Genomic DNA, 20,737 nt, shown 5'->3' on the forward strand with positions numbered 1-20,737 from the left:
ATGATAGGCAAAGGCATAAGGGTCTTGTATAGACATGCTGGGTTGATTTTGGTTTGATACCAGGCGTAGTTGACCTTGTAGACCAATTGATCTAAAATTCAGAACAATTTGGAAAACCTAGAACATCTGCTTCAAACTTATTTGGACGGCACATAATAAGCAAGGACTTTAGGGCCCTCAGGGACATGCTGGGTTGATTTGATCGGTAAATTTCACTAATTTTGAATTTTATAAATCGAAATTTTGTACGCCGAGTTTAGAACGATGATCCCTCAGTAGTTGCTACACTCTAGTATGTGCCCTTTCTTATATATTGGACAGATGAGGCCATCCAACCAGCCCAGCCAGTAGGCAGCTCTTCACCCTCTCATATTTTTTTAAATCATGTGCTGAATCGGGTCTCCAGTAGCTGACCGATTCTCGGTCCGGTCTAGGATGTTTTCGAGTTGGAAACATTATCGACTCCCTGGGCATATATGCTGTAGTGTATCCGTTGTACTTGCCACACAAGGTACATACTCATGCAATGGCGGGCATAGAAAAGCTTTCAACTAATAACTGAGGAAATGCTAATAGAATACTAAACACCATTGAAGAAGAAGAAGAATAAGAAGAATGTGCTGAATCTATTATTGATGTAGCTGCTCACTTCCAAGTTAGACCGGGACCTCGTCTTTCCAAGCAGCTTCATTGTTTTTCAGCTCATTTAGAGCTGTTTTTACATCATCCAGCGTTGGTGGTACCACAGCTTGACCGTCGCCGACTATGTCCATCCTGCTCCTTAATACACCTTCGTTTACACCGTTCAACAAATTTTCAAAGTGCTCCTTCCACCTGACTGCCAACATAGTCTTGTCTGTCCGCAAATTTCCTTCTAGGTCGTTGACGCCACCAGATCCGTTGGCATCTCCAATCCGCTTGTCCAGCTTCTGTAGGTACTGTTCAGCAACCCCTTCAACTGCCAAACGTTGGATTTTGAAACGTATCGTTCTATTATAATTATTTCGTGAATTCGTAACATTAGATAGTCACACCCGATTTTTTTGCAACTACAAGATAGTGATCCGAGTCAATGTTCGGGCCTACATCTAAAACATCCAAGAAATACCGTCCATCAATCAGCACGTGGTCTATCTGTAAGCAACCGCTATTACTATAGTGATTTCCTCATGTGAAGTGATTGTTAGGTAGCGTGAAGGTAAAAGTGAATGTGGAATCCGTAATAAGGCGTGGGCCTCTGTCATCCATCAACCGGCTACGTGGCAATTAAAACTCTCTGCATATTAATGTTTCGTGTCTCATAAGTCCTGAGTTTTATTTTATATTTTTACATAAAACAATCATTTTTGTTACGGTGCTTGAAAGAAAACTTGACAACAGTTTATCAATGGATTCTTCAATGATAAATACTACATCTCCATTCTCATTGAGTTGTTCTACTTCGCTTTAAGAGTTGATGCACATATCACATAACACAGTTTTGCTATCATAATCAAACAATCAAACTAAACACAGCTCGCAGTGTGAGTGAAATACCAACTGCTTCTTTTTTTCCCTAGCTATAATACCAAATGACATCTATTTACTATTATTAATTCAAAGCTACCTCAGTGCCAATATTTTTTTCTGTTTAGAAACATTCTAATTCTAGCAGTGATGACATCAATTCGGAGTTTTTCTGGGATGTTTTTCTGAAGGGAATGTGATTTAGGGATAGTTCTCTATTACATATAACACTATTATGATACGATGCGTGCAAACTATTCAGCTAAAAGCTACCCTTGCAGTATAACAAACCTACTTATATTGACTGATAACAAATAGTGTAGTAGAGGTGTTTTTCTACAAGAATGTACTCAATTTATGATAATCCTATTCTATTTTGCTATCGTGTATGTTAAGGCACAGTAAGGTATTTCATTTTCTATAGTGTCTTTTCTCCTTAATACGCCACTTGAATGGCATATATTCTGTCGGTATATTAAGTAAATTTAAATCAGACAATATTTCTTCTTGTATAGTAAAATCAATTGTAGTAAAATTGTTCTATCAAAAATGATTTTCCTATGGATACAAAATAGTTGATTCATATCTGTTTTTAATCGTCAAAGTCAAAAATAATTATCCCCAGAACAACAACATAAACTTATGACAAACTCATTCTTCAAGATGTCTTTAGTATATAACCCATTGCCCCCAATAGAAGGATTTGCTTCGGTTCTGGTTTGGTGGTTTTGTGTGATTGATTGTATCGTTGTATTCACGTTGCACGTGAGATTAACAGGTTTCTTCTGTTCTACAGTTGGGAACTTTTGTTGCTGGTCAGTATGTTGTAGGCACACCCTAATGCCCACGAGATCTCATGGCCGTCAATTTTTTTGTAAAGCTGAAATTTTATAAGAGAATGATTTGTAAGATTGAACGGATGACTAATAAGAACTGTTGATGTCAGTCTACTTACTTTGAGCGGGGTTTTTGGCTTGAGACCGTATCCTTCTTCCAGAAGTACAGCAATAAACGTAAGATCGACGCACATAAAGGGTTGGTCGGTGTTGGCTTCGGCACATACCTCACGAGAACGGGTAACGAAATGACCCACCGTTGTCTCACCACCCTGAATGGGATCTGAAAGAAAAGAAACAAAGACAATACTATTAGGTCGGAACAAATAAATCATTAGTTTGGTACAAAATAATAAATGAGGGAAAATCTTCAAAGTTATATCTTGTACAAAATTGGCCCATTCTCACTCCTCACAGGGGTCGACATTGGGCCTAATAAAATGAAGTTCAGCGGTGATGATGCCACGATTCAATCGTTCATTAAAAATAATTGCCTACATTACGGCTCTTACCAACTATGTACGGCAAATCAACCAAAGGCTTGGCCCTATCTCACCCCTTTTTAGCATGCATTGCTCGTTGTTACGAAAAACCAGAACCGCAACATTAAATATCCATAAAATTCAATAAAACAACAACAGATTATCGTAACATGATTATTAGGGTGGCTCAAAAAACACTTTTTTAAATTTTTTGATGGGCCGCCCTCTTATTCGGTTCCATTTGATGCCCTGATGCTCTGGACAAAATTTCAGCCAAATCGGTCAACGTTTGGGCGGTGCTAAACTTGTTGGACATCCAAAAACAGTGATTTGCAGTTGAAAGGCACAATTTACGATCAAGAACCATGATACTCATTCAGTTCTTGTAGAATTAAATACAGAATGTTATGCTGAAAATCGCGAGAAGATTAGAGTTTATTACGCAAAGATATTAGCATTTTACTGAAGTGTTGTAGGGTAGAATTTATTTCTTTTCAAAGGTAAAAGAAACGAAATTTGCTCAAACCCCACTTCAAAGAAATGCTAATAACTTAGCCAGGCAAACTCTAATCTTCTCGCGGTTTCCTACATAACATTCTGTATTAAATTATCCAAGATCTGAATGAGTATCATAGTTCTTCATCGTAAGTTGTGTAGTCCAGCTGTAATTTACTGTTTTTGGATGTTTCTGCATATATGTTTGCATATAAACTTCCAACGAGTTTAGCACCGCCCAAACGTTGACCGATTTGGCTGAAATTTTGTCCAAAGCATCAGGACATCAAATAGAACCGAACAAGAGGGCGGCCCATCGAAAAATTGAAAGAAGTTTTTTTCCATAGTAATTTGGGCCACCCCAATGATTATCCAGGTATTCATCGATGTAAAAACTAGTTATGTAATAGATTTGTGGGGCATTACTGACACTATTTTAATACGAGTTCATTCGATCAATAATTTTACATTCATGTTCCAAGCATTATGGTACGAGCACAATTAGTTCTTGGAATTTGTTTTGTGATTTCCTAGACGTGAATTTAAATATAATTTCGAATCGTTTGAAGTTTTCATCAAAATTCGTAACGGTTTCTGAGATATTAGGAGTGGAAACATTTTTCGTTTTTGACCCAATCTTACCCCCTAGGCCCAATGTAATCCCGAACGACGGTAATTTAAATACCTATCTATATTGTCATTATAGCCGCTTAAAATGAAGCTACCCCGTTTGACATCAAGTCGTTTGGCATGATGGCCATTTGCAGTGGCGCCGGGAGTGAGTAGGACAAGTAGGACATGTACTACGCATAAATATTCCGGGATGAGACAGTCAAGGAATTGTCCTACCCATGATTATGGTAAGAACATATCACCTAGGTAACTATTTAGTTGCAATACTGTCTGGTAGGTCTGATTTTCAAAGTCTTAAAAATTTCGTCAAACGTTAGACAGTTTACGGTATGTAGTTTGGGTGTGAAGGCATCGTCTTGAAAGACCAGAAAGACCAGGGAAAGAAATAAAATATTTATCTTGTGTTCGGTGGCTCATGCGCATGTCGCGCGCGGTCGAATAGTTTGCTGTAGCCATCGAGCAAGAGCCATCGAGTAGAGAGTGCTGCGCTTCCGTACGGTCGTCCAAAACGCGAATCTCCTCAGTTTTCATATGCCACCGGGCGTGCATGTTTTACGTTTTAGCTTGTATTAGTGTTGTTTCCCATCCCATGCATCGCTTACCAAAGTGAATCCAGATAAATTATCCTTTGTAACTAAAACGATATCCTATCCCAAGACAATCGTGGAGATGCAGAGGTATACTCGATCTCTAGTAGCAACGAGAGTCGGAAGCTCCCGAAACGTGTACATTGAGAATGGGTAGCTACTCCCAAGCCCCATTCATTGCGTTCTCTGAACAATTTCGCAAGTTCAGTCAATCACGGAGTAGCAACTACGAATTGTGCGGTCATAATGCTCATGCTCATTTTTAGAAGTCCACAGGAAAAAGAAACCTGGAAGAGTTTATTCAAATCTATGGAATCACAATCATCCCTAAGCCCTCATGGAATATGGTTCGCAAGGGGTATGATCTCTTGATATTGAATCCCTAAGGTCCATGAAATTTTTTGAATATTAACCTCAAAGAAATTAGTAATAATTGCTTGAAACCATGAAAGCTTTGCAGTAATTTGTGGGGTCGGCAACAACTGCTGGAAGCTTGTAAAGATTTTCAAAAATCAGAAGCATTCCAGAATGGGCAGTGAGACAAGAAGATCGAAGACAAAAAGGTGAAATGACTAGAGGTCGGATAGGCAAAAGATGGAAGGAACAGAAGTTCGAATGAACAAAATTCAAAAATTCCTAATTTCATGTACATGACTGAGAAAATATTTTCAACAATAATTTTGGAAAAACTTCTAAAGCAAAAAGTAGTAAAAAGGCAGTTCTTTAGCTAATTTAAAGTCAGAGTGCAGCAGTCACCGGGCGAGCAATGTGTGGGTTGTTTTAGTCTTGAATCACGATACAATAAAGTTAAATAATTAGTGCTTGACGGATCGTCGTGCACTTGTAGTACGCGTCGTTTCTATCGAAAAAGCTTGATTCTGTGGTATGTGGAGTACGCAGGGTTTGCAAAAATAACTCTCAATATATAACAAACAACCTCTATGAATCATTATAAGTCATGAAAAACTGAATTGGATAGGCAGACCCACCGAAAAGTTATGATAAAACGCTTCGTCCTCGCTCATTTTCCGTTGAGGATGATATTTTTTTCGCTGTATAAAAAAAGTTGAAATAAATAATCAGAACCAGTGTCCCCCGCAATTGGGGCTGTTTTAAAAGCCCGTATTATGGAGTATAGCTCCCGAATCGTTACAACTTGCAGATTTTCGATATTCAGAGTTAATTTCATGAAAAATTTGCATCGATTTTTCTACACCATGACTGTTGCCTAATTAGTCATTTCTCGTATTTGTCCCACCCACGACTTGGAACGTGGATGCGCCTCTGGCCATTTGGTATAATAGTCGTTTGGCATTATGGTTGTTTGGCATAAAGCAAAGAAAATGATCTTATTTTCAATAATCATATTCTTTGCGAAAGTTAGACTTCTTCATATTTTTAATGAGGAAGGCAAGGCGCATGCTTTAAAAGAAGGCGTCATCAATTATTTTGCCTTGACCAATCACGTAATTTAAAAGAAGAAATGATTTCCTTTTGCATGGCGAATCTAAGTAGGTGTTGAGCGGAAAGGATGTAAAAGAAAAATTATCCGTCATTTTTTTGATGAATTTTCTAGCTTTCCACCTAAATTTAAATTTAAATGATTTTCGTGTCTGTGAAAAGTGAAATCTTAAAAGAAAACTGCAAAATATAACATACCATACGTCACAATTCGATAAAAGGCGAAGATGTGGTACCCGAGGTCGCCGCATCCTAAAGGCCAACGTGTACATATTTGTTTGCCTTTTGCCTACTGTCGGATCTCTACTACCTAATCCGGACATTGAGAAAGCTGCTGCCATCCCAATTCAGCACGGATCTAATGAAGAGCTGCTGACTGACGATCAATGTGGAATGTGTTCAAGATTGAATCGTAGTCATCAAAACTGTTGCATTTAAATCAAGCGATGGCGCACCTTCTTCAGCAATATTTCCAGCAGGGTTGCTGGTGCTATGGATTTGGTTGATCAGCCGTTTGTTTCGAAGGATGCATAAAATCATCGGAAGTCAGTTTGCATTTGGTGAGATCAATCCAATATTATTTTAAATTCTCTGTTGCTATCTTTTTTAACTATGCCATTTAACTGTCATATTCTTGATCTAATCTTTGGTTCTCAATTGATCCTTTTTCTCCAAATTTTTTTTACTGAATGGCTACGGTACCTCATACTCAAGCCGACTCGTAATAATCCAGTCATTTTTTTCTATTGTTCTTTGTTATTATTTGCTTTCATATTCAATACGTCAGGCGTCAGGCCAGGTTTTAGTCCAAATCCGTTTTTTAGATTTTATTTGTTTTTTTATATGCCTAATTCTATTATAATTTTCTGCTTGTTGATATTTTGTAATTAATCCTATTAACAGCTAAGCGTACTTGAGACATGTCCAAAACTAAAGCTATTTTGACTCAACTATTGAGCAATTTCCATTTTTTCCCTTCCTTTCTTTTGTTGCTATATGAAATTTAAAAAATTGAAATTAAGCACTAAATACGTACAGGGGATCGTTTGCTGCTATTGCCGCGGATATTGTGGGAGTCCCAGGTATCCGGTTCACGCTTTAGTTAGCAACGGTGGCTCTTCTCGACCTTCTATTCCCTGAGTAATTAGTACGAATAAGGGCGTCCTTGTGAAATTTTGCTGTACCTGTTATGAACAACTAGTACATCCCATTCCCCACACATTCTGAAGAAATTTTCTTTCTTCAGAAGTAAATCCTTTTTGTAGTACTAGTCTTCATAACAATAAGGGCACCATTACGTAGCATGAGATATGATCAAATTATTCGTAGTACTACTTGATCAACACCCCAGCTGGGTGAGGGATAGAGGATGACACACACACACACACAGGAATGATTTCCTTTTTGCATACCGTGAAGTACCCTAATTTCGCGCACTTAAGATCTGGCAAAGTTAAAACGTTCATTAAAAAACATGTAGTGGCCATTTGGAAACATTTGCTACTGCATCACGTAGTAGAAGGATTCTAGGTTCTCAAAAAATGTTACTTGCAAATTTTGCTGCTATTTAAAAAAACTGGAGTATGAATCCGAGACCGTTGTATGCTCCTTATTTCGCGCAAGAAAATAGGATAGTTCCTAATTTCGCGCAAAAGTGTTCCTAAATTCGTCCATGTTTGGAATTGAATATGAGTAATTCTCGCTGAAACCGGGCCACTATTTGCACGAGGTTCTTAAAAATGCCTAAATTTATATTCTTTCGAAAGCTTTCGGCGAGTATATTAAGGATCCGAGTTGAATTCATCAGAAATATGAACCCCTCGTTAGTTATACACGAAATCATTTTAATGGACCCCTCGATTTTCGTCAATTCTTGACTCACCAGAACTGTCATAACTCCAACATTTCTCAACCGATCATAAAGATCAGCATATCGTTGGAAAGAGGAAGAGTGTATCCTCAATTTGCAATAATAGAAATTCAAGCAGCCATATTGAATTTGGCCGCCATCTTGGATTTCTTTTTGAAAACCATGTTTTCGCCAAGTTCGCAACCAAAGATTTTGAATATTAATACATCGATGGAAAGCTTAGCTTATATTGTATATTCTGTCCAAAAATCTCAGGTGTATGTTTTTTCTATCAAAAGTTATGCACGATTTCCCAAATTATTTTTTGAAGGGCCATCTGACCAACGAACATTATTTTTATGGTTAATATGGTACTACGACGTCAGTTCCTTGATTTTGTACACTATTCTAAGCCAAATATGTTTCAAAAATCAAAAGCATATCTACAACGGTATTTCATTTGAAGGGCTCAAAAGTTTTGAGCATAATGGAGCCGTATTCAAGTTATTGTATTGAATAATTCAAGAATTTTTGTATTGGTAAATCGTACATAACTTTTGATAGAAAAAACATACACCTTAGATTTTCGGACACAATGCACAATATAAGCTAAGCTTTCCATCGATGTATATATATTCAAAATCGGTGGTTGCAAACTTGGCAGAAAAATGGGTTTTAAAAAGAAATTCAAGATGGCGGCCAAATTCAATATGGGTGCATGTATTTTTATTATTGCAAATTGAGGATACACTCTTCCTCTTTCCAACGATATGCCGATCTCTATGATCGGTTGAGAAATGTTGGAGTTATGAAAGTTTTGGTGAGTCAAGAATTAACAAAAATCGAGGGATCCATTGAAATGATTTCGTGTATAACTAACGAGGGGTTCATATTTCTGATGAATTTAACTCGGATTCTTAATATACTCGCCGAAAGCTTTCGAAAGAATATAAATTTAGGCATTTTTAAGAACCTCGTGCAAATAGTGGCCCGGTTTCAGCGAGAATTACTCATATCGTTATTGGTTTGATGAAATATAATCAATTAACCAATAGAGGCATGCATCCATTGTTCAAAATATTCAGATAACGGTATCAGACAGCCGTCAGTGACCCATTCTTTAGTCGAAATGGTATGTGCCTATATTTCGACCCTGGAGCTTTGCTTAGATTTTACTTTATGCATTTTAGTTGACACAAGTCATAATTCCTAAAATATCGTTTGCTTCTGAAATATAAACCATATTTTAAGAAAAAAGGCATTGTATGAGCAATGTTTAGCTGGTGTATAAAAAAAGTTTAAATTTTCGAGACGTCATGAAAGAAAGTCTTAAATTCCGCTATCTCTTACATAGGACATCTTCAAATATGTGTTTTATTCAAGACATCTTCAATGTTACATTATCGAAAAAGCTGCTGTAGTTTTATCTTAAGTTTAGCATCATTTTACACATCGCACATTTTAGCATCATTTTACACATCGGATTTGGTAGCAATTGCAGGCACTGATCTATAAGATTTTTCAAGTCAACATTAGTCGATGTCGGTGGTTATCCGCCTGAAAATTAGATAAAAAGCGTATGGGAATGAACTTTTCCGGTTCTATTCAGTGTAAAACTGTCCTGTGTATTATATTGCTTTTGTTTCATTAGAATGTTGCAAATGAAACTACGCAACAACAATAAACGAAATTAGGCACCATAATTACTCTCATATACCTTATTTCGCTCACAAAGCGAAAGTCTAAATAAACACAAAATACATAAAATTTTACACTTTTCAATAGTAATGCCGAATAAACATATCCAACAGAGCATAATGGATACAAATATTTCCAAAAAGTAGCCAGTTTTGTACAGTAAAATCATTTGTTTACTTGGGTCATGTTCTTCGTCGCTGTGCTAAGCACAAGCAAATATGGCGGTCGATGGGAGGATCAAATTGAAATAATTTTATTTGGTGTACTAAACCAAGTTTGTTTTTCAAATTTTTTCTGGAAAAACATTCAACAACAATGATATTTTGTAATCCTCCAGATTTTTCAATTTTGACTGGTACCTAAAAATTGAAAAAAATAAATGATTTTATAATGTGCGAAATTAGGGCACATCACGGTAGCACCGAGCAAACGAGTGCTTCAGAAGAAAGCATCCACTTTTTTTTCTCTTTATTTAGGTGTTTTTTAATCCTAAAATTAAGTTCAACACCGTACATCATCCACATAAAAGAAGAGAAGAGAAAAGTGAGAAACTTGCTGGATACCTCTTTCCCCAAATTCACCTAGAGAGTGCTGAGCCGCTATTCCCCAGACCAGTAGGCGCCCCGGACGAAGAACCGGGGCGCTGATGGTGGTCGGAGGAAGCACGGCGAGTAGTGAAAGCAAGGAGAAAAGTCTTGCGAACGCTCAGGAGGCTACATCCTGGAGACAAACGCAAGGTAAAAGCGTTGTTTTAACTTTATTTATGTGATTTTTTTTAATTCTAGATTAATAGACAGAAGCTGTACGACCGTAATCAGTTCAAATTCAATTTTATTGGCATATCGGTCTGGATGCTGCTCATATAGAGGTAGGGAGCAGCGTGTGTGGGTGGAATCCGAATGTTATTGCTAGGTTGCGATAAGTGTGAACATGGTTTGAAAGGTGTTGAAGTATGCGAGGGCCATTTGAGAAAAAAATTATTCTTTGCTTATAGGAAGATTTCTTTGACTCTGTAAACCAATCTGATTGCGCTGCTGGAGAAAAGTTAACTCCAAAGCGGATGTCTGTCCCCATCCACTTGAACGTTCAAAATCGAACCATCTCCAATGAGTACTTTGCGTCTCTTGTCACGGTAAGTGAACAGCAACCCCACCCTGGCAGGCGGGCGTAATGGATCTATCCATGGTGGTCTACGCAGTGCAACTCATAGGAAGCGTCGTTACACGCACTCAATTGGGATTCCAAACGGCGAAGCAATACCCCAGTATCGGCAGCACCAGTGAGCAATACAGATGCTTTAATTAGACAGTAAATGTCTTAATCATCCGAAAGATAAAGCCCACAGTTGTGGAAGCCTTAGGGCCGATGTCCACATAGCGGTTTGTTAAGCTGCGTTAACGCCGGGTCCACGCGAGGTATTCAGCATCAAATAGAGTAATGCACAGTACATTGTACGTGCATATGTACGTCAATCTTTGACATGACCCAGACGTTCTATGCTGGTATTCAAGAGCGTGTAGTCGAATCTAACCGGAGGTTTAATCCGAGAAAAAGTGATCGTCGAACATTTGGCCGGATTGATTATCATACGGTTGACGTTGCACCAGTTAGCAAAGGATTCTAACTGACGTTGGAGGAAACAGCAATCGTCGATGGAATGGATTTGCAGGAATATTACCATCAGTATACGATAGGCGGGGAACTACGAGTACGAAATGTACGTCTTTGAGAGATACAGTCCGAGAGATACGAACGGAACCATTCCAATAGAGGTCCATTCATTCTTAACTTCAAATTAGGCAAGTGATCTGTGTATACACTCAGTTTTTATTTCTGCAGCTCGGCAAAATCCGCACAGCCGTGTGCCCAGCAAAATTAAAACTGATATCCCGGCAAAAATGGCGTTTGTTAGCTGGGTTCCGGCAAATTATTTGGTGATTTTCAGCAACTTTGACAGAAATCTCAGTTAAGAAAATTATTTTGAGCTTTTTAGTGGAATGTCTTCACTTGTCATAAGACGAGTTTGTACAATCCCATTTAATTCCACCTCTTAATTGTACCTTGACAGATACGTATTTCGACATCAACAGTAATATCGTCTTCAGTGTCTCGTCCTTGACTCTCGTCTCGAGTCGAGTCAAGTACGAGAAACTGAAGACGATCTTACTGTTGAGGTCGAAATACGTATCTGTCAAGGTACAATTAAGTGATGGAATTAAATGGGATTGTACAAACTCGTCTTATGACAAGAGAAATCTCAGCAAAAAACATGTTTACTGGGGCTCGGCTGTGCGAATCTCGGTAAAAGTTCAGCAAATTGCTGAGATCCCGGTAAAAAAATTAAATGTTATAGATAACGTCAGTTTAGGCTCTTTTTGTCAAGCTGTTCGCGTTGAAAGAGATGAGGAACAGTTATGAATCCACGTTGGGTTTCGGACAGATACTGCTTGCAGTATCCATCCAGAGATTCCATCACGACGAGTTCGAGCAGTCGACCGTAGTTTTGATATTGCACTCAGTGATGTTATTCCTCGATAACTGTTTGCTCACAATTCTTTCATCTTATAATGTTTCAAAAAAAATCGAGACAGTTTTCACTTGAGAAAGTTCCGAATTTCTAAACTCATCCGGCACTTTGTTCCTACATTACCCAGCTCCATACCATTCTGAACAAACTTTTTTGTTTACCCCCAACTGACCATCAGAAATAAGAGAAATATGGAAGAAATTTGTGAATCAAATCACTCCGAAGAACAGCACATGAAGGATACCCATTTATGAATAGAAGTTTCTTCTATCCAAGCTCCTTAACCGACCGACCAAGACGGTCTTCATCGACCCTACTGACAATATCCATCAACGCTATTCAGATACCAACTACCAGCCTTGATAACACGGAAACCCCAAAGTGCTTTCATTACCACCGCCTCGCTATTTCCAGTTCCTGCTTCGACGTTATAGTAATAACAGAGACATGGCTCGACTCCAGAATACTTTCCAGCCAAATGTTTGGTCACGATTACGAAGTATTTCTCGCTTAACTTTTCAAAAGGACCTAAGTAACATTTTTTTCATGAATTAATTTGAATAGCGCAATCAACAGAACAACATGAAAGCTTTTAATTGCAGTATTCAAATTAATTCATGAAAAAAATGTTACTTAGGTCCTTTCGAAAAGTTAAGCGAGATTTCGTTGCGATCGAAATCAACACAACAGCAGGAAGTCTACTGGTGGCGGTGTCTTGATTGCCGTGCGTTCCGGAATCAAAGCAAAACCAGTTGAAAGCGATTCTTGGAGGAGTCTCGAACAAGTCTGGGTATCAATCGAGATGGGTGACCGAAGACTGTTCCTGTGCTCGTTGTATATCCCTCCTGATCTGGTCCGTGACATACAACTCATCGATACTCACTGCCAGTCAGTCTTCGCCGTCTATGAAACGGCCACTCCGTCTGGCGAAGTGCTTGTCCTGGGCGATTTCAACCTGACTGGTGTCTCTTGGAAGCAGTCCCACAGCGGTTTCCTTTACCCTGATCCAGAACATTCGATCCTGCATGCTGGCGCTGTCAACCTTTTGGATAAGTGTATACGACGTTAATGCGAAATTCACGATTTGTAATTCTTGATGTAATTTCCTACAGAATTCAACGTAGTGGGACAGGATATGCGATTACTTTCTCTTCCAACAGGCAAAGTAACCGCATATACGGTCCCATGGATTATTTTCGTAAAAATAAGCAAAAATCATTTTAATAATGCAAGGCATAGTAAAATATACATATTTTTACACCACACTGCGTGAAAAATGTTTGAAAAACATTTCTCGCTTAACTTTTCAAAAGGACCTAAGTAACATTTTTTTCATGAATTAATTCGAATACTGCAATCAAAAGCTTTCATGTTGTTCTGTTGATTGCGCTATTCAAATTAATTCATGAAAAAAATGTTACTTAGGTCCTTTTGAAAAGTTAAGCGAGATTTCAATCAAGCAACGCTGAAGAAAATATTGATTATATTTTAAATGCTCGTTTTCTCGATTTGCTATTTTTTCATATGGGACTGATATGCGGTTATAGGCAGTACAGCTCAGCCACTCTTAGCCAAATAAACGACATTGTGAATGAAAACGGTCGCACTTTGGACCTATCACACTTAATATTTTTTACCGGGATCTCAGCAAAATGGTCAACTTTTACCGAGATTCGCACAGCCGTGCCCCAGCAAACATGATTTTTGCCGAGATATCTGTCAAAATTGCTGAAAATCAGCAAATAATTTGCCGAAAATCAGCTAACAAACATCATTTTTGCCGGAATATCAGTTTTTTATCTTGCTGGCGCACGGCTGTGCGGATTTTTGCCGAGCTGTAGAAATAAAAACTTAGAGTGTATGCTTTGTAAGCAGACAGGACAATGCACCGCTCATCTTGCCAGCACCTTGCGCACTGGACAAAAATGCTGCTCATCACCCCCTACTTATCAGCATCGAATACAGTCATGTACACGACTTCATCGAATGTACTGCGCCCGTGTCATACGATTTTAAGAAAGCCGACCACTTAAGTATTACAGATGTATTATCGAGTATCGATTGGGGAAACGTTCTCAATACCCATGATGTGGATGAAGCTGCTCTAGCCTTCTCACATGTCATGATGTACGTCATCGATAGGCACGTTCCAAAGAGGATTACGAAAACTGAAGACAGTTAAGAGAGCTGCTCTGAGGCAATTTACCAAGTATCGGACACTACCACTGCGAGATCAGTACGTGAGGCTCAACCATGAATACCAGCGTGTCAGTCGTCAGATCTTTTTGCGTTACCAGCACAGCATTGAGCGTAAGTTCAAGCAGCGGCCAAAATCTTTTTGGAGTTACATCAACAAACAGCGCAAAGAATCTGCCATCTTCAATGCAGTACAACGGTGAAACAGCGTCTACCCCATCGGAGCTCTGTGGGCTATTCGCTGAAAAATTTGCTAGTGTCTTTAGCGATGAGCGTATTAGTGCTGACCAAGTTAGACTCGCAGCTAGCAACGTTCCAGTAAGCAACCAAACATTAGGCGTGTTAGATGTCGACGTTGACGCTATATCTAGGGCCGCAACAAAACTCAAGTCGTCCTATAATCCAGGACCAGACGGTATTCCGTCTGCTTTAATCAAAAAAAAAAATTTGGTTTGGTTATCCCTCTTTATCGTATTTTTCATTTGTCACTGTCTAGTGGTGCCCGGTGCACAAGAAAGCAAACGCAACGTAGACAATTACCGAGAAATCACGTCATTAAGCGCCGTTTCTAATTTTTTTTTAATTTTTCACAGAGAGATCGTCAGATATTTTAATTTGTTGAATGTGTTGATTGTTTATTTAGTAGGAACACTACGAAACAACACAATGTTGAGGATGCCTTTCCATCGAACCAACTACATTACGCAAAGTGCCATTTGTGGACTTCAGAGATTGTTTTCTAGCATTGTTCGATTACAACATTTTTATTATTGCTGGATGGTTCAACAACTTGACAGTCAATCTCGAAAACCACGTTGCTTAATGCCCAATCAATTTCAGATAGAAAGAACCCAGATTAATCCACCTAGCAGTGATGATGCCTTTCTCGTGCATTATAAAATATATTGAAATAATCACATTAAAAAGGTCAAAAAAGCTCTTTAGGAGAATAGATCACATTTTTTCAATCATTTTGCATGTTGTTGCATTGATGAAAATGCATTGCCACCATCTTTGAAATAGAAAAAAAAATCGCGTTTGAATTTTTTTTCCAAAACAATGATTTTTCAATAATTCCGAAATGCAATGTCCAATCGGGCCAAACAATGGGACCGCAAACAAAGGGACCGCATTCCCCGTCGAATGCAATTTGTTGCGAGTAAATCGGGTAATGCTAAGTTTCAAAAAGTGTGTCTACAAAATGTGTACACATACATACATACACACATACAGACATCACATCAGCTCGTTGAGCTGAGTCGATCGGTATATACAGTCAAACCTCCATGAGTCGATGTTGAAGGGACCATCGACTCGTGGAAATATCGAGATGTGGAATAAACATTTCTTGGAAAGCTGTTTGATGGGACCATCACAGTAGCCCAGAAAATATTTTTTAATATGCAATAATTTGCTTCCATGAGTCGATATCGAGTCATAGAACATCGACTCATGGAGGTTTGACTACACTAACACTATGGTCCAATGCACCGAATGAACACAATGACGTTTGAGACGGGCGCTGTTTACTAAAAATGAACACTTGCATGAACTCGATGAATGAAAAAGTATTCATTCTTAGTAAACAGCGCCCGTCTCAAACGTCAATGATGAACTCGGTGCATTGGACCATGGGTCTGGAGAAATCATATAGCCTTTTGATACAACTTTGTTGTACGAGAAAGGCAAAAATCACTCGAATAGTACCTATATTGATTCTAACATTTTACTTTTTCACCCACAAGTACCCCATTCATATCCCTTACTTACCTACTAATCCAGTCTCAATGGCTCGATCAAAGAAGTAACTAAACGCCGAAATTTCATGCTGCTTCAGCGTCACCGGTTTCGGATTCAACGTGTGTAGTAACTTCTTGCGTACGAGCGATGCGCATTTCTGGTAATCTACCTCCGGGTTTTCGACCGTTGCCTTGGGATTGTCCTTACCACTGATGTAAAATTGAGCTGTGCCATATCGGAACAATTTATCCTTTACAATGGAATTCACACATTCGCTTACTAGCTTCGTCTCTCCCTCAGCGGCACCGTCGGTGAAAACGGCATGCCGAACGGCCATCAACCCAGCTCCCAGATAACTTGTGGTGAATACGTCGACATACGAATTTACTGTAGGAACTTTGTGCATGAAATTTTTGTAGAGAGGAGTTTGGGAAACGTCCTTTGGAGCGAAAGTGACTTGCGTGCTTCCGCCCCCGAGATCCAAAGCAGCAACCGTATTACGACCGTTGAGTTTTCCCAACAGGAAATTGATTGTAAACCACGAGAAAATTCCCTCGTCAGTTCCGTCCATAATCTCTACTGATTGATCGTTGACTAAGAATCCAGATTTCGCAAACAAATCTCTGCAGGCTTGCAACAGTCCTTCAGCTTGCTCAGGTTTTAGCAATCTAAGCCCAGCCGTGGCTTTCAAAACTAGCGGTGTTGTGGCCATCTTTTCCTTGGGTATCACATTTTTGGCTTCGTTCAGTAGCTTGTCAATTGTGTCTGCACCCTCCTGGGGTTTATCGGCAAAGGCGGATAGTCCTGGCTTTGAATGTTTGTACAATTCGTAATCCAACACCAGTCGTCCGTCCAGATAGCCGCGGTGAAATTCGAATGCCAGGACACGGCTGCCCGTAGAACCGGCATCGATCACGACGGCGTACGTTTTCTCGTGGTAACCGAGCTTTCCAGCGATTGTATCGACGATCGGGTGGAAAGAGTCCGTGTATGCCAGGAATAAGAATATCAGCAGCGAGGCGCTGACTACCAGGCAAAAAAACGAAAACCGTAGATTGTTTGTGACCACCTTAGAATTAGATTTTCGGCGAGATCCAACCGGTGCTTGACTTCGTTCGTTAGCATCTTGCTGCTGGAGCTGAAAGGCGCATGAAAAAAAATAGATTAGAAAACAAAATCTTTGAGGTGAATATAAGATATAAACTGTAAGTTTTCTCTGTGTTTGATTTTTTAATTATGATTTCAACCAATCAGTGAATTCTGTCATTTGACATCAATGGTATCAAGCATGCCAGCGGTGGGGTAATGCTATGTTGTGGCAAAGCATGTATTATATATAGAAAACAATAATAAAACAACAGATATTTAAAAATATATATTTATGCCCTGTCTACTTCCAAATCATGCAAGTCATTGTCTCTTCCGTATCACGAACGTTCGCATGACACAGCATTTGTGGATGTCATCATTCAATTCTTCCTTTTATCAGCGCGCCTAGCTTTACTTAGTAATGATAGATAGGCTTCGCGAGATAAATTTAACCGAGTGAAGCATACGGTTCACTGTATTTCACAGCACACCAATGTATTAGAAATAGATACCAATGTAAGGTAAGATGAAGATTTAAATAATTTTAGAACTTCCCTGTTCACTCTCAAGGACAGCAAATATTTCAGCTTACGCCTTACATCTTTGACGCTATTTAATTTAGCCGCTTCAAGAGGACCATGCACGAAATACTCGAAGATGTTAGAAGGGAGAGTATTGGAATTATGTTGTAAGTTTGTATGAAAATTATTCTGTATTTATTATTCATCATGTATAGTTTGGCGAAGTTCTACCTTTACTGAGTAAAACACCGCTTGGAATAATCGCAGGTTTACCGGTATAAGAAACTGCGTTTAAAGTGACTGCTACGTATGACTATGCTCTTGACATAAATGGCCATATGGTGAAATAGATTAGATAGGTTTGACCTTCAAATGTATCAGAAAGTCGAATATTTTGTCTTGTCCGCCTGATATTCATGTCATTGTCTCATTAGTCTGCATGATGTTTTGATAAACTTAATAAATATTTAACGATTAGAAAAACGTATACAACGGCCTTCAACATTACGCAGTTTATAAATGAACCTCAAATGATAAACTACATCTACATGATATTAGAAAGGTGGTTATGGTTGGTGGTCCCTCACTGCCAGATTTGCCGAACATCGGATCTCTTCGAAGCTTATGAGACATTTTGTTTCATGAAGATATTAGGCGCAAACCCACTACATTTTTATTTTTCTAAAGACAGAAAATCAACGAAGAAAATTTGCTTCGGTGGCATTTATTAATACAGAGACTAAATATGAGCGTCAACCATTTTCGTCACATAAGTGCCGTAAATAGCGGAAGTGACCATGGACCTAAATACCGCACATATCAATCAAACGTAATTTTCATGTTGACCATTCTCAGTTATATCAGATTACATTCTTTAAAATACTTTCCACAAAAATCTTTTGCTAGTGCCAGATAGAAAAATTCCATTTTCAGCATCACTATTTTTGCAAGTTTCAAAAAAAATATGTGTAGTTGTGAGCTGTGAAGCATTGAAAACTGTATTATTGAGAATGACTTATAATTACCAGCTGATACTCAAATCGCTTCATTTGGAGATCAAGAGTTTTCGCCACCGCTAGAGTTGCTCGAATTACCTCTGACCTTGAACCCAGAGGTGGAAGGAAGATACACATACACTCCGTTCTAAATATTCAACAAGCAACCAGAGATAACGCGATTTATCACATTACATTCTTAAATCATTCTGATGATGATGTACAAAGTTTTGTTTTTCTTTGGCACTATCATTTTCGAAGGACAAAACCAAATCGTAACTTCAATCGTTGTATTCCTGTATTTCATGTGCTTCACAAACACATTATCATTTTAAAAGGTACACTCAATATTCTTTTTATACATGATGATATGGCACAAATGTTGGCGGATTTCTTATGAAGAATATGGTTTTCGTTTGCTTAGGTAGATATGAACTACTTTTCTAAACTATTTTCTCTGATTCCGCCACAACCATAACAATACTTGACATTTTGTTCACCTCTTTTGCAAAGTCATTCTTTCTCCCCTTTCTCCTCGCCACCCCCTTCGCAAGAAAAGACTATCACGACGTCGGGCGATGAACACGATTTTGTACTAAAAATCTACCTATATGAAAGCACCGAAAGCACTTACCTTTCGATTTCGTAAATTTTGATTCTGCGAAGGCATTCTCGCTTCTTATAAACTCTTCAAAAACAAAATAGGATAAACATAAAACAACGTTCAAATTAAAACAAATTACTATCACGTCACGGGGTAAACATGAAAATAAAACGGTGGTCCACAAAAACTGCTAATTGATTGTATTATTGCCCAGACCGGCCATCCACACGAACCTCACCGTAGTGATACCACAACAAAACTGATGGTGATGATGGCCAAGAGAAATGTTCATCACTTCCCAGATTAGTTCATCGGTTCATCGTTCATCAGAAAGCTACCCGCATCGGCATCGCATAAAAAGCGCAGGTGTTTGCAGAGTTGCCAAATTCAATTTTTCTGTATCCAGTATTTTGCTGCAAGACTTAGCAAGACCATGCTGAGGGTGGCTGGGTTCGATTCCCGGTGCCGGTCTAGACAATTTTCGGATTGGAAATTGTCTCGAATTCCTTGGGCATAAAAGTATCATCGTGTTAGCCTCATGATATACGTATGCAGAAATGGTAACTTGGCTTAGAAACCTCGCAGTTAATAACTGTGGAAGTGCTAATTGAACACTAAGCTGCGAGGCGGCAATGTCCCAGTGGGGGATGTAATGCCAATGAAGAAGAAGAAGTATTTTGCGCGGCGAGATTTCCAACTACTTTGACATTCAAGAGGTGGAAAACATCGGAACTCATCTAGTATGCTGCGGCTCAATGCAAAATATATAGTAAAAGAATTATTGTCATCTATTTCCATCATCTGCGAAACCAGTTTGCTTTTGGTTTAATTCATTTTCTGAATATAGAATAATCAAAATATAGAATAATCAAAATTCTCTTCATTTTAGGATCGTACGCTGACAGGGAAGGGGGGAGATTTAATCCTTTCCTGGGATCCAAATCTAATCGAGCGTCTGTTCTCCATGTTAGACCAAACAGTATTTGTCTGAGAAATGAGTTAATGTGATTCGTTCAGTTTTCAGTTTTCACTAGCTTTGTTAAATTTATTGCCCCTTGAGAATTTAGTTTAATGATTAGTAATTGATTGGAAAACCCTATTCACCTTTGACCAAGGGGTGGGACGCTGAGCACAATGTGCCATGCACACTTTTTAACTATGTGTTGGAACACTGTTAAACAACAATGAACAATCAATTCACAATGTGGCACACTGAGGCCTTTGACTGGTTTGAGCTAGAGGTCAGCAAAATTTATGTACATACATTTTCTCAATTATTTTGAAAGGTGTCAAAGGATATCACAGAAATCCAAATAAATTATTAAAACTATGATTTCGTTTTGGGTTACAGTTCATGAAAATCTCGTCAATGAAGAGCAATATGAAGATTGATTCAGATTTCCGTCAAAATTCTTAGGACACATGAAGTGTTCTGTAGTTCCTTCACTGACAAAAAACTCCGCATTATATTCATGAGTTCACACATGGATTTTTGCAATGGGGGTAGCGAAATGGATT

At 38.7% G+C, this 20,737-nt stretch overlaps 1 protein-coding gene across 2 annotated transcripts; it reads right to left on the reverse strand.

Annotated features, from left to right (window-relative positions):
* Nucleotides 1-1,283: 1,283 nt before the first annotated feature.
* On the reverse strand, nt 1,284-19,483 carry LOC134213125 (ectonucleoside triphosphate diphosphohydrolase 5). Of its 2 annotated transcripts, none has more exons than XM_062691752.1 (4): nt 19,250-19,483; nt 16,041-17,148; nt 2,462-2,625; nt 1,284-2,386 (listed from the first exon to the last, which is right to left on the reverse strand). In XM_062691752.1, exons 1-4 carry the CDS (start codon nt 19,283-19,285, stop codon nt 2,297-2,299), a joined length of 1,398 nt encoding a protein of 465 aa, XP_062547736.1. In that variant the 5' UTR covers nt 19,286-19,483; the 3' UTR covers nt 1,284-2,296. The 2 variants fall into 2 exon arrangements, with proteins under 2 accessions (XP_062547736.1, XP_062547735.1); XM_062691751.1 differs by lacking the exon at nt 19,250-19,483 and adding an exon at nt 18,646-19,120.
* Between the last annotated feature and the right edge of the window lie 1,254 nt (nt 19,484-20,737).

The sequence above is a fragment of the Armigeres subalbatus genome, chromosome 2 (genome assembly GCF_024139115.2).
Source record: "Armigeres subalbatus isolate Guangzhou_Male chromosome 2, GZ_Asu_2, whole genome shotgun sequence".
NCBI classification, from domain to species: domain Eukaryota; kingdom Metazoa; phylum Arthropoda; class Insecta; order Diptera; family Culicidae; genus Armigeres; species Armigeres subalbatus.